This window comes from Onychostoma macrolepis, chromosome 21, assembly GCF_012432095.1.
Source record: "Onychostoma macrolepis isolate SWU-2019 chromosome 21, ASM1243209v1, whole genome shotgun sequence".
NCBI classification, from domain to species: domain Eukaryota; kingdom Metazoa; phylum Chordata; class Actinopteri; order Cypriniformes; family Cyprinidae; genus Onychostoma; species Onychostoma macrolepis.
The window spans coordinates 24,205,670-24,233,573 of NC_081175.1; the positions used below are offsets into that span (position 1 = coordinate 24,205,670).

The 27,904-nt window shown below is 34.5% G+C and overlaps 1 protein-coding gene across 2 annotated transcripts; it reads right to left on the reverse strand.

The window, feature by feature from the left end:
- Positions 1 to 7,204: 7,204 nt before the first annotated feature.
- On the reverse strand, positions 7,205 to 26,714 carry nr5a1b (nuclear receptor subfamily 5, group A, member 1b). Of its 2 annotated transcripts, XM_058758965.1 has the most exons (7): positions 26,477 to 26,714; positions 25,503 to 25,621; positions 24,885 to 25,026; positions 22,610 to 23,355; positions 12,474 to 12,593; positions 12,236 to 12,383; positions 7,205 to 9,137 (listed from the first exon to the last, which is right to left on the reverse strand). In XM_058758965.1, the coding sequence occupies exons 2-7, from the start codon at positions 25,602 to 25,604 to the stop codon at positions 8,884 to 8,886; spliced, it is 1,512 nt and encodes a 503-aa protein (XP_058614948.1). In that variant the 5' UTR covers positions 25,605 to 25,621; positions 26,477 to 26,714; the 3' UTR covers positions 7,205 to 8,883. The 2 variants fall into 2 exon arrangements, with proteins under 2 accessions (XP_058614948.1, XP_058614949.1); XM_058758966.1 differs by lacking the exon at positions 25,503 to 25,621.
- Between the last annotated feature and the right edge of the window lie 1,190 nt (positions 26,715 to 27,904).

Genomic DNA, 27,904 nt, shown 5'->3' on the forward strand with positions numbered 1-27,904 from the left:
TACTCCTACCGATTTAAACACTCCACTCTTTCTATACTGTAATTATTAAATTTAAGTTTTCCCTGTATGCCACCACACAGTCAAGCGCTACACTTAAAGTAACACGTCTATTTATCCGTTCTTTCATTCGTTCTGACGTATAGCCTGATTCAATAGCCTAATAAATGAAATCAAGTTTAGCCTAGCTAGATTTATATGTTTCAGATTTGAGCTGTCCTGGGTTTTGATCTCTCAGTTTCCACAAGGATGATGGGTAATCTGATCATATGACATCACTGTGATGTAATCACCACATAGGTAACAAAACACAGATTCCTAAAGGACCGTATACAGAAAACATGTATGAACATTAGCTTAGTCACTAAGCACTTTAGCACTGGTTATCATAAAAATTCTTCATACACTGACTAAGCCTTAGTCTATGAAGAATTGTCATGATAACCACCACTGCTAAATCCAAACCCTAACCTGAACTCTAACCCAATCAAATCTATAAGCCACAGGTTTCACTGGGATCCTGGAGGTGTGTGTGTGTGTGTGTGGCCGTTTGAAAGACACAAAGACTGGAGAAACTGAAGGGAAGAGCTCAAATGATCCGGTATCAAACAGTTTGATCAGACACAAACGGCTGTCATGGTAACTTGTGCCAGGCAGGTGGCATGGAGCGGACAAGGTCATTAAGTTTTTGATGTAACTTAGGACAACCGCAGGTGGGCACTCTCTGATCAGATAGCTAAATACACACAAGGTTAATATTGACACACACACACACACACACACATCTGCCACATGGATCCTGGCGTATTTGTATTTATAGTTTGTCTTTGACTAACTTTGAGCAAAATCTGACAAGCACCTCAGATGTTCAAAGACAGTTACTGACAATGAAGGAAATGTGTTTATACTGAAAATTATGTCAAAGTATAAAAGTTGTGAATTAAAATGAGAACGCAGTCCACAGCTGTCTCTTTGTTTTATTAATGGGTTAGTTAGCACCATCAAAGTATGGGTGTCGTATTTATTATCAGACAATATTTGAGATTTTTGTTATGTGTGTATATTGGATACACTGTAAAAAATCCAATTAACAAAATGTTGGAAGGGCAAAAATATTTAAGTTGAATTAATTTTATTGCTTGGGCTTAGTTGAGAAGACATATTATATTAAGTCTGCACAAATATATTTTAAAAACATTAAATTAATGGGGAAAATCATGCAACATATTCGATTTTTTTGAGTGGACATTTAGGAAGTGTTTTATGAGTTGTATATCCAAAGAAACGTGGATATAAGACAGTGTATGTCAAGTTCAGGCGTCAGGTGTGGCACTGAATAAATATTTGTATCAAAATGTATATTTAAAAGGTGTAAATGTTTTATTTAAAACGTTTATATTATACACAAACGTACAACATATATAAAAACATTGAATAAGCGTTGTATGATATGTCTGAGGGAAATTTAAGTGAAGGGAATGTGGTCTTTCACCTTGTTTAATCCATAAAACACTTCATATCAAAAGCTGTGTTACTATAATTGTAACAGGACCGACGAGGTGTGAGGCATGCGGATCCATGTGCAGAGCTTTATTTAACGGACGTGGTCACAATCACAGGCAGGGTCAAACATCAGTAAACAGATATGTTGAGGGCAAGACACAAGAGTATTCCGAGAGCATGCGTGGGTCGTTGATTGGTGAGCAATATCCAAAGGGCTTGACAAGAGGGGTAATCCGGGTACACAAGCAATAGTCCAGGCAGGGGCAAACACAGTCCAAATGGCAAGATGATTGGGCAATCCAAAAATACAAAGCAAGAATCAAAACACAGGTAAACAGGCTGCACTGTAAAAAGTGATAAGTTGACTTAACTTAAAAAAAATTAGGAAACCCTAAATTATTATTTACTTAACATTTTTAAGTACATAATAATAAAAAAATTAAGTAAACTTAACAATTCACTTAACTTATTTTTTTAATTATCATTTACATAAAAAAGTTAAGGCAACGGGTTTCCTCAATTTTTTTAAGTTAAGTTAACATCACTTTTTACAGTGGCAAGACTAAGACTAAGACTAAGACTAAGACTAAGACTAAGACTAAGACTAAGACTAAGACTAAGACTAAGACTAAGACTAAGAGTGGCTCCGTAAAGTAGCTATCAGCTATGACTATGATAAACCTAAACAATACTCCGCAGAGAGAAAGAGGAAGTCCATGGTTTAAGTAGAATGTCTGATGGGAATCAGCTGCGTAATCAATGCATTCAGTTGTGTGTGTGTCATCAGTGCAATGGCTGATGGGAACTGTAGTCTGGGGTGAAGTGCAACAGTAGTGTAATGCAAGAGTCAATGTAATTGGAGGGGGAACTCTGGTGGCAAGTGGACAGAAGGCCACGGACAGGACTCATGACAATAATGAATTTTAGCTCATTTTGGCATGTTGTATGATATTTTTGTGTTTCCGTGACGTGAAAAGATATGAAGAGATCGCGCGGTCTTTCTCTCTTTTATAAGTCATTATGCTTAATACCACTAACGTTAACCGAAATCTATTAAACATGCAACTTAATGTAAACCACAGTAACGCACTCATTTGAAGTTAACATGGGCGTGTTGAATGGGTTTTGCGTGTGTATTTTGTGTATAATTGTCCAGTGAAGTAAAAAGACGACATTAAACGTGACTAACAACAAGCCACGGTGAAATGTCACTCTTTTCAAACGGGGTGGATTACACGCCGTTTCTGGTCTCGTGAAGGTGCTTCGGAAGAGAAGTTTGTCGTTCCGAACGAAAATGAACAACTGAATCGTTTCACAAGGCCGTTCAAAGCATCAGTCAATTGTGCAATGGATTTGTGCCAAAAAAAAAATAAAAGGTTGCAACTTCTGTTTCATCACAAATTTAATTAACTGATATTGATACATCATTTCAAATGATGTATCAAAAAAGGCATCATTTCATTTTTTGAACTTAAAATTTACTTTTCTTTCTCCATCAGGGTGTGGCCAAAGGTTTCATTGGTGCTTTGTCATCATTGCAAGATTTCAGATGCAAACCAGTTCTTTGAAGGCACCAAACACTGGCTCGTGACCAGACCGCTCCACTGCAACTACATACTGTGTGTACCTTCAAGACTAGGAGTTTATTGTTTTCATTCCAGGTAATATGTGTAAATGTTTAGAGTTTTTACTACAATTATAATACGCTAATATTAGTCTGTTTCATTCTTATTCCGAGGTGAATGTAGCCACACAGTCCGTATCCAGATCAGATGGTGGATCAGCACCTAGAGATGACCTCGACAGCCCTGAATGTCAGCGGATACCATGTCAGCTAGATGAGTTCCAGAGACAGATCCCATCCGAAGACCTCGTCGGCCACGAGAACCAGACAAGTCCTCTGCTCAATTTGACCTGTGTTAATATGTGTAAATGTTTGTTTGTTAACATTTTGTTTAGATTGTTTAGTTTTTTCTTAGTTCATTAAACAAAGTTTAAACTGAATTTTGCAGTTGTATTACAGATGTAATGTTTGTCAACTGGAGCTTTAAAGGGATAGTTCACCCAAAAATGAAAATTTGCTGTTAATTTACTGACCCTCAGGCCATCCAAGATGTAGGTGACTTTTTTTCTTAATTCCTGTATGTTTAGTTTGTATGAAACATGTTATAAATGGAGATTGTTATTAAATAAAGGCTATTGTGTGTTGTAAAGTGTGTGTTTTTAGTGATTGATAAACATTTTTAATAATTTTGTTAAACTATAAAAATATATGTTTATGTAGTTCCCCAGCCATTTCTTATGATGCCCAAATAATAAATCTTAGTTGAGGTAACATAAAACACATGGAGTAAACGGTTACATTTTAATTGACATAACTTGCTGTATAGTCTTCTAAATGTTTGACCAATTAAACCATTTTAGTTGAATGGACTATAAAACTAGTTCAGTAAAGGTTGAGCCAACTAAAAAATAACAATTCAGATAACACTTTGAAGTCAGAAATTGACTGAATGTAAAATTTCTGTGGAACTAGTTACTAAATAATAATTAGTTGAAACCCCTTGAAAAATTTTTACAGTGTAGGCCTATTTAATTTACATTCTAATTTCCCCTATTTTTGTATTTAGATGAGCTAATTAACATTCAGAGTTAATTTTAAAAAACTCTAATAATGTAGTAACATTGTTAAATGCAATCTTTAGCCAACAAATATCTAGATTAATATTTGTATTCTATAGTGTACATTATAATGATATGATGCCTAACTTCACTTGTTGAATTTACAATGATAGATTTTAGATTTCAGTGTTTATTTTAAATTTATTTAGAACCGAGATTTGGGCATGCAATTATAATAATGATTAACTAAAACAATACTTGAAAAAAACAATAACTGAAATAAAATATTTAAAATCAAAACTTATTTCAGCTAGCTGCCAAGGAAACATTTTTAAATAAGTTAGCTTGATGTACTAAAATAACTAAAATTGAAACAAAAATGAATAAAGAAATTATAAAAATTAATAGAAATAATAAAATCAACAAAAACACAACAAAAGTACTGAAATTTAAATATAAAAACTAATTCAAACTATTAATAAAAATTACTTTCAATAATTGATATTTTATCTTTGTTTTACTTTTTTTAGTTTTTAAACTGAAATGCATAAAATAAAGGCCTATTAGTAAATTTGATTTTAGAAAATTGAAATTTTAGTAATATAGTAATGCAAAATATCAACAAAATAATATAGAATTGTAATATCTGCAATTGATCACTTATCAGCCATAACACACAATTAATTATTGACTTATCTATATTTTTATATCAGTGCAGCAGCATTCGGAACAGCATAAGGGTTAATACATAATTTGAACATTCAATTTAGGGCAAACAGAAACGGACATAATAAAAATACTTTTATGTGCAGGGGCATATGGATAAGCGTTTGTGACATCACTTCCAGCCTCAGTCACAGGATATGACATCATTGGTTCTGACAACAAAAAATAACTATCTATTAAAAGGAGTGAGAGGTGATATACAGGAGGATGTTAGCAGAGGCATCGAGCTGTTTATGTGTGTGTGTCCTTTCTGAGGGTGAAGGTTTTTGGGTCTTCAGGAAAGCAGCCATGTGAAAAAGGTGGTATGAGGTCTTTCATGTCAAATGACCAATTAATGGAGCTGAAGAGGCCCTTAAGTGTGTCGTGTTTGCACACACCCTCCCTCAAACACATACACACACACACACACTCAAACATCCACACACTGGCTGAAAAGACCCATTTTACGGCTCTCTAACACATCAGCCACTCACACACCTGTTCCCACATCCACTCTCTCACACAGACACACGCTGCCCTGGCACTAAACCAGAAGCTCTCACGTTAATTGTGTCCTGACTTTCACTCCGGCTCTCTCAGGTGCAGTATTGAACCCTCTCACACACTCACGCACATACACAACTATGCACACACACACAGCTCTTTGAAGATCTGTGAAAAGAAAAATGTTTTTTTTTTCTTTTTTTTTCTATTTTAATTTTGCACTTTCAAAAGACCCAGCTGTGCTCTCCCGCTCTCCCCCTTTTCTCAATTTTCGTCCTCTCCTTGCAAAGGCTCTGTGTTAGATTGTAGTGCAGTGTAAAGGAAATAATGTAATATTGTCTCTTGACTTGGACGTCTATTCACATTTTTTTATTCTATAACATTTTTGTTTTATTTCATATTTTAAATACCATGGAATCTGTAAAGGCAATGAGAAAACTTTTTTGTTATTTATACTTGTTTTGTTTATTTGTATATTCACAGTTTCAGGAAAATACGTTTTGTTTTATTTTTGTACTCTTGATTATTTTTCATTCAATTTATTATTCAGCACTGCAGGAAATAGCTTGTTTTTATTTTTAGAAATACGGTGAATTTGCTAATTGTCTTTGTTTATTTCTTTTCTTTTAAATTAAATGAGACATTTGTATTTATTTTGGTATATTTAAATGTTTCTGGAAAAGGAATGATTTGTACATTATTTTATGTTTTATAATATGTTGTTTTATTTTTGTACTCTATCTCTCTCTCTATTTTGCACTGCATGAAATAATTTGGTTTTAATTTTTGAGTTAAGTCATGCTTAAAATGAAATCTAATTGCATAACAATATTAAACTATGCACCATTAATTAAAAAAGACAGCATAAGCTCAAAACTTCACCACTGCTTTGGTGGCTTTAAATTATAATTTAAATGATAAATGTTTAAAATGCTATAGCTTTATAGTGTTATCTAATGCAAACTTTACTGTAGGTTTACCTTGAAATATCAGTTCCAAAATAATTTTTTTGGTACACTAACTTGTAATAAGGCGCATTTCTTTCCCTCCGAAGTTTGGCTAGGGGGTACGAAATTAAACGAAATGGGCGGGTTACTTTACGGCAACAAGTTCACGCGCACATCTACCCTTACCCACTGTAATTACGATAGTGATACTGTATATTTACGACAGTTTCACTCGCTTATCTCTAGGGGGCTCCAAAGTCGCAAAAAAATAGCCTTCACAAAACTACATACAGTTGCTTTAAAGTGCAGTCACTAGCGAAATTTCTGACTTTTATTACAATATATAGCCTATTAAATTTAACATTCACTTGTTATGAGATGACTGGATGCTTTCAACTGATTTTCTATTGTACTGTCACCAACTGAACTGCTGTGGTCAAACTATTTAAAATATAACCTAGCGAATTAAGCTACAAACTCAATCATGAATCACTTGATTTGGCAATGTACCCACAGAGGAATTTTGGTCAGATTTTTTAAATATTAATCCAATCTCATTTTGACTTTTCTGTTTTAAAGATGTTTTCTTTGGATTGTTTGACTACTCGAAAGAGAATAGGCTATAGGAAATATAAATTAATTTATGTTTCCTGCTAGCTAAATTTCACATACATGAACAAAAATCTGGCTCTAAACCTCTCTTTTCTTTATTCAGAGTTGATCTAAACAAGTACATGGAAACTATAGTTTCTAAAGTCAGACATCGCTTGTTATAATTTTCAAGGGCATAGAATTTAGTAGGGACGCTGTGACATGTCCCTATATCTAGCGACTACTAAATTGTCCCTAGCAACAATTTTGCTCAAACAATTAAATGTCCCCACCAATACCAAAATCAAACCCACGCCCAAACTAATATCTGCTGGTTTAAATAATTTGTATTTATTCATTTGAAACAATACAGTTAAGCACATTCATAACAAATGTCATTAACACAAACATGTTACATGAAAGAGAACTTGACCAATCAGACACTCCACTATACAAAAATGAAACATGCTGAGATATCATAATCAGCTAGGCCTAAGCTTGAGAGGGGCTTAATATTGAGATGACATTTCATAACAGTCACACAAACACTCTCTTACACACTCACACATTAGTACGCATAGAGACACAAACACATCTGAATGGTTATTTATGCCCATTGATTCTCTCAGCTTCACAGGATCAACAGTGTTAGTGTTAAGGCAGAATTGCAGGTCCTAATTTACCTCCCTTTCCTCAGCATATGCACACGCACTCAGCTCTTTTTAAACGTACACTCTTCCGGTGTTTAAGTGTGCGGTGTCTGATAAATACAGGCATAAAGAGCTCTGTTCAAAAACCTAGTGTGCTGCCTTGAGATTACATTTCATAAGTAGCGTATATGATGCTGTCTATGTAGCTCACTAGGTTTTATGGCAGAGCTATTATGGGTGTGCTTTGTGTTGAATGAGGCCTTCCCTCTTTCTTTCTCCCTCTCGCTTTCCATCTTAAAAAGGGAATGTTAATGAAGGTTGTTTAGCTCTTTTACTGGCCTCTCTTGAGGAAATCATTAGATTTCAGCTTATCGTTTCATTTGTGCTTTAGTTTTGTATTTATTGAAATACCTCATTTGTCATGACAGACATGTTGCCGCTTCCTGTCTAAGTGGGCGGTTCTTGGCTGTGACTGTGCCTCATCTTATCTTTTGATTACTGATTTTTAAAAAAAAAAGAATAAGTGCTTCTTGGTATGTGTGTGTGTGTGTGTGTGTGTGTGTTCGTTGAGAGGGAAGGCACAATCTGTTGCTTTTTTAAATAGAGTGTTGAAGGGATGACGTATTTTAGTAGGCCAAATCCTGGAAACAAACACTTTACGTAGCATTTTCGGTTCCATCATTCTGAAGTCAATGGGTTTTTGGATAAATGCCTGAAATAAAGGCTGTAATGAACACAAGCTCAATATATTTTCATGTTTTATTCTACATACATCACATAAAATACCCTTTTGATTGAAAAAGGCGCTGGCTAACTATTGCCTAATTGGGACATTGTTGAGGACATTTAAGGTCAAACAAGTTAACTCATCTACTCACGAGCCGCTTTCACAGCCTCACTGTGTTTGTAATTGCACTCTTGCAAACTATTCAAACTTTCAAGGAAAATGTTTTTAAAATAAGGACTCAAAGAGCTGAAGTCATGTGACCGTGCTGTAGCTTGTGTATACACTACATTTAGCTTTTTACTTCTTGTGATTGTATTTAGGCTTCATACAGTTCTGTGTAAGAATCACAGAGCCTATTTTCTGCAAGAACCAATGGAAAAATTGTATTGGGTTTTTGTCAAAGGAAGCAGGGTGATGCTGACTTCTTGTTTGGCCTACAAAAATACATCATCACCGCAGCACCCTGTATCATAAATACAGTCAATAACACTGACATCTCCCCTCTTTCCTTTCAGAAACACAGTGGCATGGTTGATGAGGTTTTCTGTGTGCGAAAGACGACTGCTGCAAAACATCTAGTCAATAACAGTGTCATCTGCGAAGGAATCGGGCCTGTGAATGTGTGTGTGTGTGTGTGTCAGATGCAGGTTCTCTTGGCATGCAGCATTTCTATGAGGAGGTTGTTGCACGGCACCTCTCCGCTCAGGTGTTTGTAGCACAGGTAGTCTTCGGCTTGTGTGCTCAGCGCTCTGAGCTCAGGAAAGCGCAGCAGAATCTGGCTAAACCTGTCTGGGAATTGTGGATACGCACACAGTGTGTACTCCAACAACGCAGCATTCACCTGCTCGTACACGCTCTCCACATAAGGCTGGTTTTCCAACAGCTTCACATCTGCAGTTAGAGAGAGCAGGGCAGCAGGGTTATTAACTAAAAGTGTTAACTAAAACTAAAACCATAAAAACATTTACATTACTTATAATCAACATATGTGACCCTGGACCACAAAACCAGTCTTAAGTCGCTGGGATATATTTGTAGCAAGAGCCAAAAATACACTGTATGGGTCAAATTATCGATTTTTCTTTTATGCCAAAAATCATTAGGATATTAAGTAAAGATCATATTCCATGAAGATATTTTGTAAATTTCTTACTGTAATTGTATCAATTAATTTTTGATTAATAATATGCATTGCTAAGAACTTCATTTGGAAAACTTAATTTTCTCAATATTTTGATTTTTTTGCAACCTCAGATTCCAGATTTTCAAATAGTTGTATCTCAGGCAAATATTGTCTGATCCTAACAAACATACATCAATGGAAAGCTTATTTATTCAGCTGATGATGTATAAAATGTTGTATAAATCTCAATTTCGAAATAATTAGCACTTAAGACTGGTTTTGTCGTCCAGGGTCACATATAGAAAAAAAGGACATATTTATAAATTATAAAAATTATTATTATTAAAAAATGTTAACTGCAATAAAATAAAATACAAAAAAGCTAGTTGCCAAGGCAACATTGTTCATTTTTTTTTAAAATTATAAAAAATTAAGAAACACTACATAGACACATTTAAAAAAAAAAAAAAAACAATACAAATTGCAGCTATTTGCCAAGGCAACATTTCTTACTTTCATTTCATTTTGAGTTGAAGTACTAAAATAACTAAGACTTAATAAGCTAAATCTGATTTTAAAAAATGATTAAATTAAGAAATAATAATAATAATAATAAGCTACATTTCTCATTTTGGTTTAGTTTAAGTACTATAATAAATAAACTAAAACTATAAATAAAAATAATAATATTTTACATATGCAGGCATATTTAATAACAATTTCAGCTAGTTGCCAATGCAACATATTTCATTTTTTGTTTAAAGTCGAAGCACTAAAATAACTAAAACTAAATAAACTATAACTAATAAATGAAAAGTAATAAACACTATGCAGACATATTTTGAAAAACTAATAACAATTTTAGCTAGTTGCCAATGTGACATTGCTGATATTCGTTTAGTTAAACTTTAAGTAGGCCTACTAAAAAAACAAAAATGATTAATAATGATTAATTTTTTTTAAACTAGCCTATATAGACATAAAAATAAACATTTTAGCTAGTTGCCATTTTGAGTTTGAAGCAAAATAACTCAAACTAAATAAAATTTAAAAAATACTATACATAAAAAAAAGTAAAAAAAATAAAATAAAAAATAAATAAAGTGAAAACAGAAAATCTAAATCTAAAATCTAATAAATATATATATATATAACAGTAGCCTATATCAATGGTACTAAAATAACACTGAGATGAGTCTCAATAAAGACCGCATGAGTGGAAAATGGGTTTTCAAGCACTTTCTGAACGCACACAAATACAAATACAAACACAAACACAAACACACACAGAGAGAGAGAGAGAGAGAGAGAGAGAGAGAGAGAGAGCCCTCAAGCACTCTTATTATGAAAAGCAGCTTTTGTCGGCGCTAAATTGCTCTCACTTAAGTGAACGCGAACAATAAAGGAGCATTTTCTCCTGAAGCTGAGAAAGAGAGGGCTATGTCGGCGCCGACCAATATGGGGTCAATCCATTAAACTTCTTTTGAGCCGGAGTCTCGCTATAGACGGCGTGTGTGCGTCTGCGAGCGGATACGGGGTCCGGCTCCCTGCCTTTGTAAACGGGAGCGATTCAGCAGCCTTTCATTTTAATTAAGCCCATTACCCAGTAACAGCGCGCCCCGCGCCACACAAAGCACGCTGCCACTCACGACAAATAGCGCGATACATGCGCGTCCTCGTTAGCGGGGCTGGAAATCAATGCAATATTCATCTTTTGAGAAGTTAATTAGCCTTGGTCAAACCCCAGCGGAGGAAATATAGATACGCTCAATAAGACGCGGAGGACGGGGTGACAGGCGCTGACGCTGGGCCTATGAAAATGTCTTTTATATGAAACTATTAAAACATCAGCAGCGTTCAGCATTGCTGAACGGAGGGAGAGAGACACAGAAAGAGTGGAAATTTCACACCTCTTCTCATTAATGAGAAGTCGTTTTGGCCTCTGGAATTAGTTAAGAACTAAAACTCATTGAAACACTTTAGCGGAACTTATTAAGGGAAATAGTAAAATAAAAATGAGAAGACATCCCATGATGCATGCACATAATTGCTTTCATTCCGTCAGCCAATCGCGTTACTTGAATTCAACAAGTGTAAGCGAATCATTTAAAACCCAATGAATGCTCAGAAAGAATTTGTGCCCCCTCAGTTTTCTTAAGGAACTTATTTATTTAAACCGTTAATGGATAATTAATTGGAGGGGCATGGGCGCACCTTCTGCAGTGCGCATACAATTGTGTTCGATTTGAGCAGATCAATCAGCACCCCAACAGAAATTGAAATTCTTTTCCAGAAAAATATTAAGCAGCACAACTGTTTCCAACATTAATAGTATTAAGTTATATAATGTTTCTTGAGCAGCAAATCAGTATATTAGAATGATTTCTGAAGGATCACGTGACACTGAAGACTGGAGTAGCCTAATGATGCTGAAAATTCAGCTGTGCATCACAGGAATAAATTATATTTTAAACGGTATTCAATTAGAAAACAGTTAAACTGTAATAATTTCAAGAAATGTTTAAAAATCCCCAAACTTTTGAACTGTATGACTGCCCATGCAAACAGTAGTTCACATGGAAAGGCATCAGCCATATCAAAGTCAATTTACATATGGATGTCTAATAGTAATACTAGTAAAAAAAAAACTTTAATTCAAAGGATCAGAAAAATTGTAGAGCTAAATGAAGAATGCATTTAGTGCAAGCAACTTTTATATGTTCCTCCAAGTATATTAATCACATTAACTCTTTAGTTTTATTCAAGAACACTAAACCCAAAAACTGGCCTATATCTGCAAAACTAAGTTTCTCGTAAATTCTCTCCATTTTGAAAGTGTAACTGAGGTTTAAGTTGATATTCTCACCAGGGTTGAAGAGGATGAGGTATTTGAGACAGGCGGTTTCTCTGCGGTCCAGCTGAAGCTCCTGTAGACGGTGCACCAGCTCCTGACCTCTCTGTATCATCCCGCTCAGAGTGACCCCTGCCTGGGCCAGTAAAGACGCAAGCTCAACCTGACACACACATAGACGCATACTACGTGAAATCAACACATCAAGTGTATATTTGTGCCTACATTGTGTCTGTTTTGAGTGTGTGTGTACCTCCTGTCCAGTAATGAGAAGCACACTGTCCTCTTTCCCATGATGCAACTGTCTGGCGATGTAATCCAGCACAAGCAGCTCACTCCAGCAGTTATGCAGCAACTTCATCTGATCTCCCACCTGTGGAGCAGAGAGAAAGTGAATGCATGAAAGTAGACAAAATGATTTCCAAGTATTTTTATATATGCATTATGTTGGTAGATTTTTACACTATTTTATAAATTCTAAAATATTATTGATTGCATGAATATATATATATATATATATATATATATATATATATATATATTAAATACTATCAACTCTATAGAGGAGATATTTTTATGAAAAATGATATTAAATATATTTATTGCTATTTGTTATTATTTGATACTATTTAATATTTATTTACAATTATATCATATTTATATGTTTTAATATTTTATATTATATTTGATTTAATTAGTGAATAAATAAATAAAAACAGAGACACTTATATAATATAAAAGTATAGAGGTATGTAAATATGAAAGGAAAAATATTATTTGATGAGAAGTATTTTATTTTTATTTATTTATTTATAGAAAATTTTGGAAAATCTGTCTCTTCCAAATCTCAAGAGGAGACGAAAATGAGTCTCAATTTGCTTTCTAGGATATTTTTAAGATATCCTATTATCCTACATTTTCATTTTTCATTTCATTTATAAATAAATAATAAATCAATACGCATATGCATTCATACATATATTCGGTGCAATACAATATGAATGTGTCATTGTGCCTACACACATACACATTCAGACATGTTTAAAAGGAGCCTCACCCACACAAAATTTCCTGAGAGAGCTGCAAGTTTTGAACCGCCAACACAATAACATTGAATTACTGTATAAAAATGAAACAGAATGGACTGAACCATCATTCAGATTAGCAGAGATGTGAGTCAGGCTTCATTCAATAGCCGGCCGCTATTGTGCGTATTCACACTCCAATTTAGCAGGTGGAATTGGATTGGAAAATAGCCAATTATGTGGATGATATAATTCTACAGAAACAACTTTCAGCTCACTGTTGCATACGAGATTCATGACCCCTCAGGAGCCTCCTGGGGCGGCACAGTTAATTGCAACAGAAATGCACTTGTTATTTTTTAAAGCGCATAGAATTGGACGGCAACTCCATCACTCCCTTTATGCCACGCTCCTGTTGCCATGACGAGAGATCGTACGGCACATTCTGCACACAGTGAAGGAAGCTGGAGTCTGTCTGTTGCTGTAGATGCGCAGGTACACAATGTGCTGCACGATCGACAAAAACACGCATGCAAAGCTTTCTATGCAAATGGAGGAAAGCAATACTGAGGTGAATGTTATTAAAAACCACTTCACTGTACTCTAAACAAATCATTTCAAATCTAAAGAATTCAATTTTTGTAGTTATGTAATCAGCTGATTACTAGTCGCAAGAAACTAATGTTATGAAAATCAGATATAATTCACTCAAAATGCAAAAGAGAAATAAAAAAAAACATTTATGTTTGAAATGACACGAGTGTGAGTATATGGTGATATTTTCAATTTTTATCTATCCTTTTAACTTTGTGGTTTGAAAAAAACGAATGAAAAGCAAGTAATGCTAGCTTTTTTAAGCTTACTGAAGTAGCTAAAGCTAGTGAGTGGTTTGATTTTAGTTAGAATACAGAGAAACAGCTTCAGACTAAAGTTCTTTTGAAGCAAGTAATTTCATACCTGAATAGAAAAAAAAAAAATTTCTGCACTTCCAGCTGCCTTTATGAATAAACACAGAAACACTCTTTTATTTGAATTGAAGTGAACCTGCTGCTGCTAACTAGTGTTTAGCAAAGCTAGCCATTATTGTAGAGAATAAAAGTACGATCAAATGATAGTATGATTTACAGCAAAGTGCTCAAGTAGAAATAAATAAGTTCAGAAATAACAGTACAACTGCTACTGCAAGGTCAGAGTCACATTACAAGTGCTACCACAAAACTGGACTAGCAGAATGTACTCTCTGAAAACACACCACAAAATGATACATTGAAAATGATAGAGAATCAAGGGAGATGTGCATGCTCTGAATAACAAGCGCACAGCATTAAAATGTCCATATTGAGAGTAAGAAAATAATATGAAACATAATGTACCATGCAATATGTAAACATCAAACCCAGAAATTTGCTCAAACTTTATTCTCCCTCAGGCCATCCATGATGTAGATGAATTTTTTTCTTCATCAGAACAGATTTTGACAATGCTCACCAATGGATCCTTTGCAGTGAATGGGTGCCGTCAGAATGAGAGTCCAAACAGCTGATAAAAACGTCACAATAATTCATAAGTAATCCACATGACTCCAGTCCACCAATTAACAGCAAAACAGTGTTTGCAAAGCAGTGTTTGTAAGGAACAAATCTATCATTGAGACTTTTTAACTTTAAACCGCTGCAACCAACTAAAATATGAGTCCATAATATTGCTTTCTCCATGCAGTGAAAAAGTGGTCTTGTCTGAATCTGGAGAGAAATATGCACTCAAAAACATCAAGCAAGCAAAAACAGCCTAAAAAAAATTAGATGTGAGAGGACAACAGGGAATGGACGTTTTACTGGAAGAAGCATTATTATGAATAGAACACTCCTATTGTGGCCTGTAGCAACAATTTAAAAACGTCCTTATGATGGATTTATTTCACAGTTTTTCACTTCACGAGAGGTTAATTGATGGACTGGAGTCATGTGGATTACTTGTGGATTATTGTGATGTTTTTATCAGCTGTTTGGACTCTCATTCTGACGGCACCCATTCGCTGCATGGGTGAGCAAGTGCTAATGCAAGTTCTAAATTTCTCCAAATTTGTTCCTGATGAAGAAACAAACTCATTTACATCTTGGATGGCCTGAGGGTGAGTACATTTTCAGCAAATTTATTATTGACTGAACTATTCCTTTAATAGCCACATTATCTTCACATGACTATTACATGAAAAAAAACAAAAAACACAGGTAAAGAAAAAAAGGTCAATCAATCAGTGATACTAAGTGCTACAGTAAGGTCTTTCAGAAAAACAAACTTCCCTTTTGAATACTGAACCTGCGACTTACTACCATTACTAGTGTACTAGCATTTTTCAGCTTGTCCTCGGCGGCATCACCATAAGTGCTGTGTGAGGCCGCTTTTGGAGAGTGTCAGATGCCCTTGGCACCCCAGTGTGGGCTATTATATGGGACAGAGAAAAAGCTTTGCTCTGAAAAGATTATGAGTAAAACAAGACCCTTGTCCATTTCTCAGCAGTAGCTGTTGACTCTGAAATCACACACAGATGCGCACACATTCACATCCACACTTGAACGCCACAACACTTCCCTGTCAGCGCTTTATATATTTTGTAACCCTCATTTATCGGTGATAATACCTGCCCGCTGCCCCAGACTTCCACAACACAGGCTTTATTCTTGTTGCTATTTCTCTCTCCGTTTTATCTTTGCAGAATAAACCCGCCTCTTTTTGTGTTGCAGGAATTTGAGATTTTGACCCAGAAAGACACAAACGTCCAGCTGTGTGAATGTGGAAGTAAAACTCACAAACAGACCTCAGAGGACAGAAGCTACATTTAGAATTCAGTTTTAGTGTACTGTTCACTGCTCAATATATAGCTGTTTACTGTTTACACTATATATTATATTACTGCTCAGTATTAGACGTTTACTTCTGTGTGTGTATATACACACACACACACACATACATATTTAGGTGTGTAATGACATGACCATGTAATAACATGGTCAAATAATTGATTCAAATACAACCAGAAACATGCATAAAGAAAATGAATATGGTCAATGGTTTTCATTTCTTGTTGACTTTAAAATATTATAAATAGAATACATTTTGCAATAACAGACAATATGTAAATGTTAATATGCTGCTTTTTTCACATGGCTTCAAGTTTAAATAATTGAGAAGTATCCGTCATTCATTTAAAATATTTTTTTTTTAATTACATAAATTGTTTTGTGTGTGTGTGTTAGAATGTCTTAACTTTGCCAGTTCTGGAGTAAATCATGAATTTAATTATCAAAATGTTAATGTTAGTTGAGGGTTGAGGTTTATTTATTTAGAAATTAATATTTTTATTCAGCAAGGACACATTAAACTGATCAAAAGGCATTAATGGGTTACAAAATATTTCTATTTTTTTTTTTTAACTTTCTATTCATCAAATAATCCTGAAAAAAACTGTATCATGGTTTCCACATATATATATAAAACAGCACAACTATTTTCAACACTGATGCTAATAATAATAATATTTCTTGAGCAGCAAATCAGCATATTCAAATTATTTCTGAAGGATCATGTGACACTGAAAACTGAAAACTATGCTGAAAATTCAGCTTTGCATCACAGGAATAAATGACATTTTAAAATATATTGAAACTGAAATGATATGTTACACATAAGTGATTTTACTGTATTTTTTCTGTATTAATAAATGCAGCCTTAGTCAATCTAAAAGACTTAGAAACATAAAAAAATAAGCATATCAACCTCAAACTTTTGAAATCATCAGTGTATTGGGAATACACACACACACACACACACACACACACACACAAATGCATTCTACACACTGTCTGCTAGATTGAGATGCACACAAACCATCCTGAACATCTTTCAAACTGTCAGACACACACTGCATATGTTTGTCTTCAGAGGGTAAATAAACTAAGTTTACATCCGGCTTATGTGTGGGTGTGATATGTGTGTGTGAACACACCTGTTCAGGTAATAGTGTGAAGTGGAAACAATCCATCAGCACAGACAGAGGAAGTGATGATGGTATTAGTACAGCATCCTGCCTCATTGGCTTTATTACAGTCAGCCAGTATGTCAAGTCACTTACAAAAAATACCATGGTATCACTAAAGCTTTTATGAATAAGGTATTTTGGAATAGGCCTATCAATGTACTACGGTATTACCAACTGATACCATGACTGCACACTTTCAGAACAAAAAGTATAAAAAGCTGTAACTAGTGTGGTACTTTTTCAAAAGATAGACCTTTGTACCTTATTAAAGTTACATATTAGTACTTTTTTGAAAGGATATCAGCCCAGTGACAGCTTTTGTACATTTTCTTCTGAGAGTGTACCATTGCAGTGTCATTATTATTTATTTATTTATTTATTTTTTGTATCACTGACATACTATTATAGTTTTTGTTAATATTTTGAATTTTATTGTATTTTTTTTAGAAATTTTAGACTTTATGATTATAAATTTAGTTTGAGGATAATCCTGGACAACTTTTTAAAATAAGGAATTACACTGTAAAAAAAAAAAATAATAAGTACATTGTACTTAATTTTTGACGTAAGTACATAGTAGTTAAGGCCACCTAATAAAGTTAAAAAAAAAGTTGAGCCAACTTAAAATTTTAAGGCAACCAGCTTCAGCAGATTTTTGAGTTTTCTCAACTTGTTGTTTTACGTTTATACAACAAAAATGTGAGAATCTCCCACAAAAATAATTTGCGCAAACTCAAAAATCTGCTGAAGCTGGTTGCCTTAAAATTTTAAGTTGGCTCAACTTTTTTTAACTTTATTAGGTGGCCTTAACTACTATGTACTTACGGCAAAAATTAAGTACAATGTACTTATTGTGTTCATATTGTATTGCAAAACACTTTTGCTGTTATTGATGTGGTATAGGGTAAGGTTAGGGACAGGTTTGGTGGTATGGGTAGGTTTAAGGGTGGGTTAAGGTGTAAGGGATGGGTCAACAGTGTAATTATAAATTTAATTGCAGAAATGAATTACAGATGTAACTACATATAGGTATTTAAAAAATATAAGTACAATGTAAAAACATGTATGTACACAATAATTGCATTGTATCAAATGATTAATTTAAATGTAAGTACACAGTAGTTAAGTCCACCTAATATAAAGTGGGACCAAATGTTCTTTTCATTGGGTCCTTTGGAGACGAAAAAAGTTATTTAGGTTCTTCAGAACAGCGTATTGGTTTCTAAAGAACTATAAAATAAAAAGGTTTCAGTGGAATGTAAAAAGGTTTTCTTACTACATCAGAATATAAAAACTACTTTGTTTCTAATTGGAATCTTTCAGGAGTGAATAATAGTCAGCTGAGTATAACAACTATTTTCTGGAGGAATCTGATGAATTAAAAAGAGTGAGACTTGTTGAATAAGAAAAATCTTCAGGCAGACTGAACACACGGACACTGCAGCATTCACATTCTCCCCTTATCTGGAGAGGAATGTTGTTGCTAAACCCCCCCACACACATGCGCTCACACACACACACACACACACACACACACACACACACACACACACACAGAGGTCTGAGAAGCAAAGGACTGGAAATCGTACTGTTTGTAGTAAAATGGAAGAAAATCAAGTAAAAGCCTAATCCAATCCTAGCTGGTGCAGACACTAGCAATTGTTTTAAATCAAATTCATATCTGACTATCATGTGTCTTATTGCTTATTGCTGTCTTGTATTTTTATTTGAAACTAAAAATTTATTGTGATATTAATGCTGCTGTTTCAATGCAGTAATTCCATGTTTTCATTCACTCTCTACATTTTTTCAGATTTTAATAATAATATTTCAGATTTGACTTTGGCCTTCCTATTGTTTTCGAAGCCCCTGTTTCCTACATCCGTTTTATCTCTATATTTGTTTGTGTGTGTTGAGAAGGTTATTCTATTATGTGTAAGCGATTTCACAGCATTATCTGTGTGTGAAAATATTGGCCAGGGTTACTATGTATATTGTGTGTGTTTGTGTGTGTGTGTGTGTGTGTGTGCGCTTTTGTGACAAATGAGGATATACATTTGTATAATGACAAGGGTATGACATAGGTATATTACAAGGAGAAGGTGACTTTTCAGGACATTACCCCATGTCCCCACACTGTAAAAAATTACTGTGATTTTAACGGTAAAAAATTGTGTATAAGTTCAGGAATAAGTTCCTGTAAAATTTACAGGGAAAAACCGTAAACTGACGTTCCCAGAATTCCCTGCGTTGCATTTCAAATTTTGTTTGAATTTGATGTTTTTTCTTTGAAATAACTATGTTTCTTAGTTTTTTCTTATCAGTTATGTTTATTAGGGTTGTATGTTACATCTAATGTTGTTAAATTAATGTTTATTGCATATTTCAGTTTAATGAGTCTCACCATGATGGTGTTTAGTGTTTGTGTGAATGAGACTGTGCACCTTCTATATATGTTATTATTTAAAAGCTGCTTGTGATGGGCTTTGGTTCATCATGTGACTTTCTCATCACCACCTGCATTTGGTGGTTATCAGTGTACGTCAAAGGTACAAAACAGATTGCCGTACTTTAACAGGTTGGTATATTAACATTATAACAGTTAATGAAATGACGGTATTTAACTGTAAATTTAAGTTAAAACTGTAAAACCTAAAATGTTGTTACCATATTTTTTACGGTAGAATTCCGGCAACCACAGCTGCCGGTTTTTTACCATACATTTTACGGAACTTTTTTACAGTGCACTTTTCAAAACGCTTATAAATCATACAGAATGGAGTGTATTGAAAATAGCACAACGTTTCCTGTAAGGGGTAGGTTTAGGTGTAGGGTTGGTGTTGGGCAATAGCACATACAGTTTGCACAGTATAAAAACCATTACGCCTATGGGATGTCCCCACTTTTCACTGTGTGTGTGTGTGTGTGTGTGTGGTTGAAATGCTGTAACGTGTGATTGTGTTCATGCTGCATTGTCAGCAGGGTTTGGAATCTCTACAGAGAGCGACAGGAGCTCAAAATGGACAAAAGAAAGGAGTGTATCCTCTATTTCCTCTAAGACAACAAACACTCTCGCGTTTATTTAAAGAGCTCTTCAGGACCACCAGAACTCAAGTGTTTTATTTAAAGACCCCTCAATGCCACAGGTTATAATGGACACAATATAGCCGGAGCTCTCAATTTATTATTTTCCTAAAAAAGTTAATGAGCCTTCTGAAGTGAATCTGAAATATATCTCAACATTTCGGACAATAAATCCAGCCTTCAAATACAGCAAATACAGTTTTAATAATCTTATGATAATTGCAAAATTGCTATTAAATGAATTCAGTTCCAGTATGAATTCTCAAGAAACAGAGTTTGGGGTGAGTAAGATTGTTTTTTAAAGAAATTCATACTTTTATTTTGCAAGGATACATTAAAATAATCGAAAGTGACAGTAAAGACTTTTTTATTTGTAACATTGCAAAATATTTATTTCAAATCAATGCTGATTGTTTTAAATTTCTATTCATCAAAGAATCCTGAAAGAAATGTATCACAAATATTTTAGGCAACACAACTGTTTTCAACATTGATAATAATAAGACATGTCAAATCAGAATATTAGAATGATTTCTGAAGGATCATGTGACACTGAAGACTGGAGTAATGATGCTGAAAATTCAGCTTTGCATCAAAGAAATAAATTACATTTTAAAATATATCAAAATATAAAACAGTTATTTAAAATCCAGCCTTGGTGAACATAAGAGACTTCTTATATTAATAAATCTTATCAACCCCAATCTTTTGAATGGTAGTTTATATAAATGTGTACAAAACATGCCCTAAAGTGATTATTATCTTTATTCACTCCACTATGTTCAGACTTTTCCATCAACACCAGCTCAAACCATCATTACAATGCAGTGTTTCCTGTTATTTGTGTCATTTACGCTACAAAACCTCATAAAATGACCAGACATCTATAATAATTTCCTCAAATACACCTGTTGATTGGATCACATCAGACATCACTGTCCCCATGCTAGAGCCATTATAAACGTGACAGTGAGCCAGAGCAAACACAGCAGGCCAGGACTGTTCATCTGGAAACACACACACACACACACACACACACACACTCCCTGTTCATCCATGTCAGCATCATTTCATCATGCCTACCACATCCGCTCTGTTCATGCAAACATTGTGTGTGTGTGTGTGTGTGTGTGTGTGTGTTTATGTGTGTAAAAGTCCTAATATTGCTATCTATAATTATTATCTGATGATGCTGGATTCAAAAATATCAATACAAATTTGCAATAAAGTACAGATTTTTCACAAAATAAGAATTAAGAGTTAAGATATATGTATCATCTTTGCACTTGTCAAAGTAGAAAAAAAATTCAAATGAAAAAAAGGTTGCATTCAAAATGTATCATTTAACATCTGCAAAAAATATGTTTGCTCTATTTGCCTCAAATGCTTCATTTAATGTCAAATAATTTGACATGAACACAAGTATATAAATAAATTTACAAAGCTTTTTTTCCGCTCACAAAATCATAATTATATGTCAACATTTAGATGAAAAACACCCACAGATGTAGCAGAAAACCTCTGGGTCATGTTTGCATTTTCATGCTGCTGGCCATGACTCTAAGCTTGAAATCAGTATTAGGCATATAATAATGTCTTCAAAATCATTCATACATGTGGAAAATGGCTAAGAACTGAACAGATACTTGTAACCTGGTTTACAGGAAGATAGGAATTGTGTTTTTGTGGCAGTTTTTCTGGTGATTAAGGAATAATACAAGATTTTTCACCTTACAAATTATTGTTAAAAGCAAAACGCAACAAAACGCATCATATATTGTAAGAAAGTGTGACATGCTTGAGCAAAACAGACTATATTTTTTTAATCAGTACCCCACATTTAGTAGGAAACAAGTATTGGATTTTGTTCAGCAAATATGATGCAAGGCGGTTTTATTAAAGGGACAATTCACCCCAAAATGAAAATTCTGTTATCATGTACTCACCATCAAGTTGTTCCTAACCTGTATAAATGTATTTCTTCTGCTGAAACTCCAAAGATATTTTGAAGAATTTTGGTAACAGTTGACGGCAGCCATTGACTTCCATAGTATTTTTCTCCATATGGAAGCCAATGGCTACCGTCAACTCAACATTCTTCAAAATATCTTTTTTTGTGCTAGGCATGAGAAAGAAACTCATACAAGTTTGGAACAACATGAGGGGGAGTAAATGAGGACAGAATTTTCATGTTTTGATGAATTATCCCTTTAATTCAGTTTCGCTCGTGTTCACACTTACCTTGAGCTCTTTAAAGAAGATGCAGCTCCGAGCCCACTCCACAATAGAGAAGAGCGTCTGATCGGCCATGTGGCACATCAGGCCGAAGGTGCTGAGCCGTTCCTGTTTGGCAGCGAGACGTGTGTTCTGTTCCTGATTGGCTGCCGCGCTCCGAGAGTTCTGTTCCTGCTGCAGGTGGGCCAGGTGAGCGCTTATCTTGCTTTGCACCTGCAGCTCATCTTGCTCACAGCGAACAAACTCCAGAACCAGCGGCGGTACCGTTAAGCCCGGCAGGGCAAGCGGTGGGCTGGTCGACACTCGCGTCTGGTCGACGTACGTGTAGCCTGGAACAGATTCTGGGGAGCTGGCACTGGTGTAGTGCTCTGAGCTTGTGTAGTGGTCGGGGTACTCGGATTTGATGGCGCGGCTGGACAGGGTGGGATACGCCGGGTACTGTGCTGGCAGAGGGGCGTGGGCCGGGATGGGGACGGATAAGGTCAGGGAACTGGATGCATAGAGGTTCCGTTCGTAATCTGTAGGGGCCACCGAGGTGACGATGTTTGGGTGGGTGTTTTTTGGAGCAGGGGTGGATAGAGCGGTGCTGAAGCTGTAGTCAGACTGAGGGGATGACATCAAAGGGGGCGTGACTTCCATCTTTAAGCCGCTCGCCCGGATGAGAGCTTTCTTCTGCTGCTTTAACGCCCGGTCTCGTTTGTACATGGGGCCAAATTTATTGCGCCCTCCTCGCATCCTATCAGCACGGACAGCTGTGAGCACAAAGAAAACCATATTACAATACATTTTATATTAATATTCATATTTAACAGTATTATACAAAAGTATTTTATAATTGAATATTATAATCAATGTAAAGTTATAAAAATAAAAAACAGTATGCTACATGTTCTCTATTTTATATATTTAAAAGCATTATAAATGTATTATGAAAATAATTATATTGTATTATAACATTTTATACACTCTCAGAAATAAAGGTACAAAAGCTGTCACTGGGGCGGTACCTTTTCAAAACGTACATGTTTGTACCTAAAGAGTCCATTTTGGTAAGTTAAAGGTACATATTAGTACTTAAAGTGTACATATTAGAACCTAATAGGTACAAAAGTGTACCTTTTGAAAAGGTACCGCCCCAGTGACAGCTTTTGTACCTTTATTTCCGAGAGTGTAGTATAATATTGTATAGGATTCTAAAAGTATGGAATATTATAATCTAATCTAATTTGTACAAAAAGAATAATAATAATAAAAAAAAAAAAACAGTCTGATACATGCTCAGTATTAAGTGTGTGTACATATATATGTATGTATCTATATATATGTGTGTGTGTGTATATATATATATCTCAACTATTATATTATATTTATATTCTATACAGTAATATAAAATTACAGTCAAATAAATACAAATTATTCTTCAGATCAGTGGTTGAAGCAACTACAGAGGTTTTTTTTTTCTTCTTTTTTTCCCCCTAAAATTAAATAAATAATAAAAGATATTTTCGGAACTTAAAAAAGGTTCTTATAATGTAGCAGAATCGTTTTTGGTTCTAATTGGAATATTTATTTTAGAAGAAAAGAATCGTGTTCTACAAGCAGTTACATGTTGCTTCTTGTCCGTTTCTCTAAAATGCGTCCTTCTATTAACTCACGAACTAGTTAAAAATACCTCTATAGCCTGACTGATTAAAAATAGAGCTGTGCTTAAATGAATACTTAACCTTGATCCAGAAGCAAAGCGCGCGCAGCCGGTAAGGCAAAGGCCCCTGCAGATAATAGCGACCTTGCAACAAGAACGGCGATTTTTTTTTTTTTTTTCTTCTTCACTGTTTATTTTTTCTCGTCTTTTTCCCTAATTCTGCATCTACATCTGAAACTAATCAACCGGCTGCAATGCAATTTAAATTCGTATTCGTTTTCTTAAATAGACCAACCTGCCATAAGAATATGATTTAATCGTTTTTAGCCAATTTTTCGATTAGGAAATACACAGATCCTGTCACAAGATTGCCTTTATCCATATACATAAGATTTGAATGATAATGATAAGATAACAAAAAATGTACGAGGAATTAATCAATAGGTTTATAATAAAAACAAACAGCTCTAAAAATGAAAAATATGACTTTTATAAGAAAATATTTTCAATTGTAATCATTTAATTAGGCCTAATTTATTATTTGATCTCCAAGTATCCTTTATGAATTTCATATTTATGCAGTTGTCTATACTGAACTGAATTTGAGATTAAATATGAGATTAAGCATATTTCGCTCACCTTCCAGCCGCATCCCGACGTTCAGACATTTCTGGAAGCGGCAGAACGGACACCGTTTCCTCTGGGTTTTATCGATCTTACAGTCCTGACTCTCCGCACACGTGTACCGTTTGTTATTCTGGACGGTCCTCTTAAAAAAACCCTTTAAAATAAAGTGAGAAAATAATTTTACCATTCGACAAGAAAGAAGAAAAGAAATCAAATATTAAAAATTTATACAGAATAAATTCAATAGAAAATTTGCCAAAGTGACTTTAAAATGAATAAACAGGCTACGTGATTTGTTCGCAGTGACTGTAAGCTCGAAATATTATTTATTTAATATCTAATATATCGACAAAAAATGTCTAACCCTTTATATGAGATTGATTTGTCAGCTAAAATAGCTGTTTCTATTTGATCTGACCCTTAAAACAGCCTATTTTGCTAAGGTAGCCAGGCTTATTCAGTCATAGGCCTATTAAATTATTCAGGATAAATATATTAAACATTTAGATTAAACAATTGATTCTTATAGGCTACTTGAAACCTGTTAATTTATATTAATGTCATCACATTAGACAGATTTTAGGTTACTGAAAACATTTTATAGTATATTTAAACCGTCTGATTTAATACCTTGCAGCTCTCGCAGGTTAATAAACCATAATGATAGCCAGAAACTTTATCCCCACACACCGGACACAACTCTTCCAGGTCCGTATCATAACTGTAGTCCATTCCGCCCCGCCGAGCGCCTGCGCACAAACATATTAACACACACTTCTAAAATAGCGGTTCTTCAGTGGTTCAACAAACAATCTTCTGTTTGAAAACGTTGTATATGATTCTTGCTATTACAGATGATTTTCTGGGTTGTTTAAAAAGCTCTATAACATCGAAGGTTTTCTAGAAATATTAATAATGAAAATAAAAAGAGAAAGTTTTTTTTTTTTTTTTAAGTGAAACATGATATGAAAACTAATTCTATAAAAAGGCCTTTAAATGATCACATTCAATATATTAACCGATGTACACTGTAAACATTATTTTTAGAAGCTGTAAATACAACAAAGTGTTTTAGCCTACAAGAAAATACTACTACTCTTTTTACTTCAAAATTTCGCGTGGAATTACTTGCCGTTTATTTATTCGTGAAATTAACTAGCAATTTCGGAGTAAAAAATGTTCTACACCTTTTTTTTTTTTTAGTGTGTAGTCTATCAAAAAGTAGGTATTTACATTAATGCCATTGACAAATCTAAGTGCATTAAAATTTTTCGAAATAATAATAAAAAAAAAACATTATAGATGACATTTTAGCCTTGCAATTTTTGTGAGTTTTAACAATACATTTGATTTTTTCACAATAAATGTTTAACCTATAAAATCACCTTACATTAAGTAAACGAGAAAATATTACAGCGTTGTCATTTAAGAACTAATACTACCATGTGCCTATTTGTATTATTTTGTTAAATATAGCCTATCAAACACAGTTATGATGAACCTGATTATTTGGTATAAAATGATAAGTTTATTAATAGAATAATCATTCTCTGGTTGAAATGCGAATAGGTCCAAATGACTGAAACGAAAGCATGTGATGTTACCTGTCAGTGACTCTCTGTTCCTCTGCGGTGCTTCAGTGCCGCTGATCTCTGCGCGAGGAATTTAATCACCAGAGCCGCGACACCGCGCGATCCTGCCGGTTCAATGCGTGAGTGTTTCCCCGGTAAAAACCCGCGTGATGTGTGCGAGGGCAGCGCGAGGGCAGCAGCTCTTTAGTGTTTGGCCTCATGCGTTCACACAGTAGACATGCCCTCATATTCACACACGCACACACACATACAAAACAGTCAATGAGCGACAGGAAGAAGCGCCTATCTGCAACAGGTACTGAGGATGGGAGGAGACAACAGTTTCCAAACGATTGCTTCAAATGAACTCTCATTCATTTTAGATAATTTTATGATTAAAAATAAATACTGCTTTGCTTTCAAATCGACCGACCTATTTTTTGTTGTTAACATGCATATAGCTGATTTTTATTTTAAGAAAAAAGGTACAAAAGCTGTCACTGGGTGACCGGTACGTTTTCTAAAGTTACTAATTAGCTATGTACCATTTAGGTACTAATATTTACACTTTAGGTACAAATATGTCCTTTTCATGTAGGCTACTAATACGCACCTGAAAAAGGTACAAAAGTGTACCTTTTGAAAAGGTGGGCCTATTGTCCCAGTGACAGCTTTTGTACCTTTTTTTCTGAGAGCGAGGAATAAAAATTAACGATATTTGCACAAATATAGCACATTCACATCTTAACGTAACCTTCATTTTATTCATTATTATAAAACGCGTAATTTACTAGATAAAAAAATAAACGACTATTTTACGTAGCCTATTTTTCTCCCACTGAGATCTGATTGGTCCAACAACTGATGATTGTCTTCCAACACCATCATCTTCATCACAACTACTCGACTAATAAATCACGGTAAATGTTTCCTTCTTCGAGCTATAGAAGACATCTAATTACAAGAATAACGTTAACAAAATATAAGAAAACAAGCCGAAAAATAGATACCCATTTCAAAGACTGTAAAGTATCACTGAATTATTGTGAGCAAGAATTTATCTTTTCATAAATTGATTTTTCAAAAGTTTTGCCATAGTCAAAAGCAAAAAAAAAAAAAAAAAAAGGTCACAAGTGAAATATTTCGATTTAATCTGTTGAAGAGGATTGTGTTTAAAATAAAATGAAATTATTAGTGATGGTGTCAGAAAAATCAAAGCTCAGAATTGCCGTCAGTTCTTGACATTTTTAACTTTTATAATTTATTTATTAATTATCAAAAGAGAAGGTGACATTTTAATATGACACAGTCAAAGTGTCCCTTGAATCACGTATAAACACACACACACACACACCACACAGTCTGGCATTTGTGGCATACGGGGACTCTCCACAGGCATAATGGTTTTTATACTGTACAAACTGTGCTATTGCCCAACACCAACCCTACACCTAAACCTAC

What these genes read in the sequence shown, in the direction of transcription:
- nr5a1b (XM_058758965.1), bottom strand. Translation starts at nt 25,604, where the DNA reads ATGGACTACAGTTATGATACGGACCTGGAAGAGTTGTGTCCGGTGTGT. An exon ending in TTCTCATTACTGGACAGGAG is followed by an intron (nt 12,384 to 12,473) that starts GTACACACACAC and finishes TGTGTGTGTCAG; the next exon opens with GTTGAGCTTGCGTCTTTACT. An exon ending in CCTCATCCTCTTCAACCCTG is followed by an intron (nt 9,138 to 12,235) that starts GTGAGAATATCA and finishes CTCTAACTGCAG; the next exon opens with ATGTGAAGCTGTTGGAAAAC.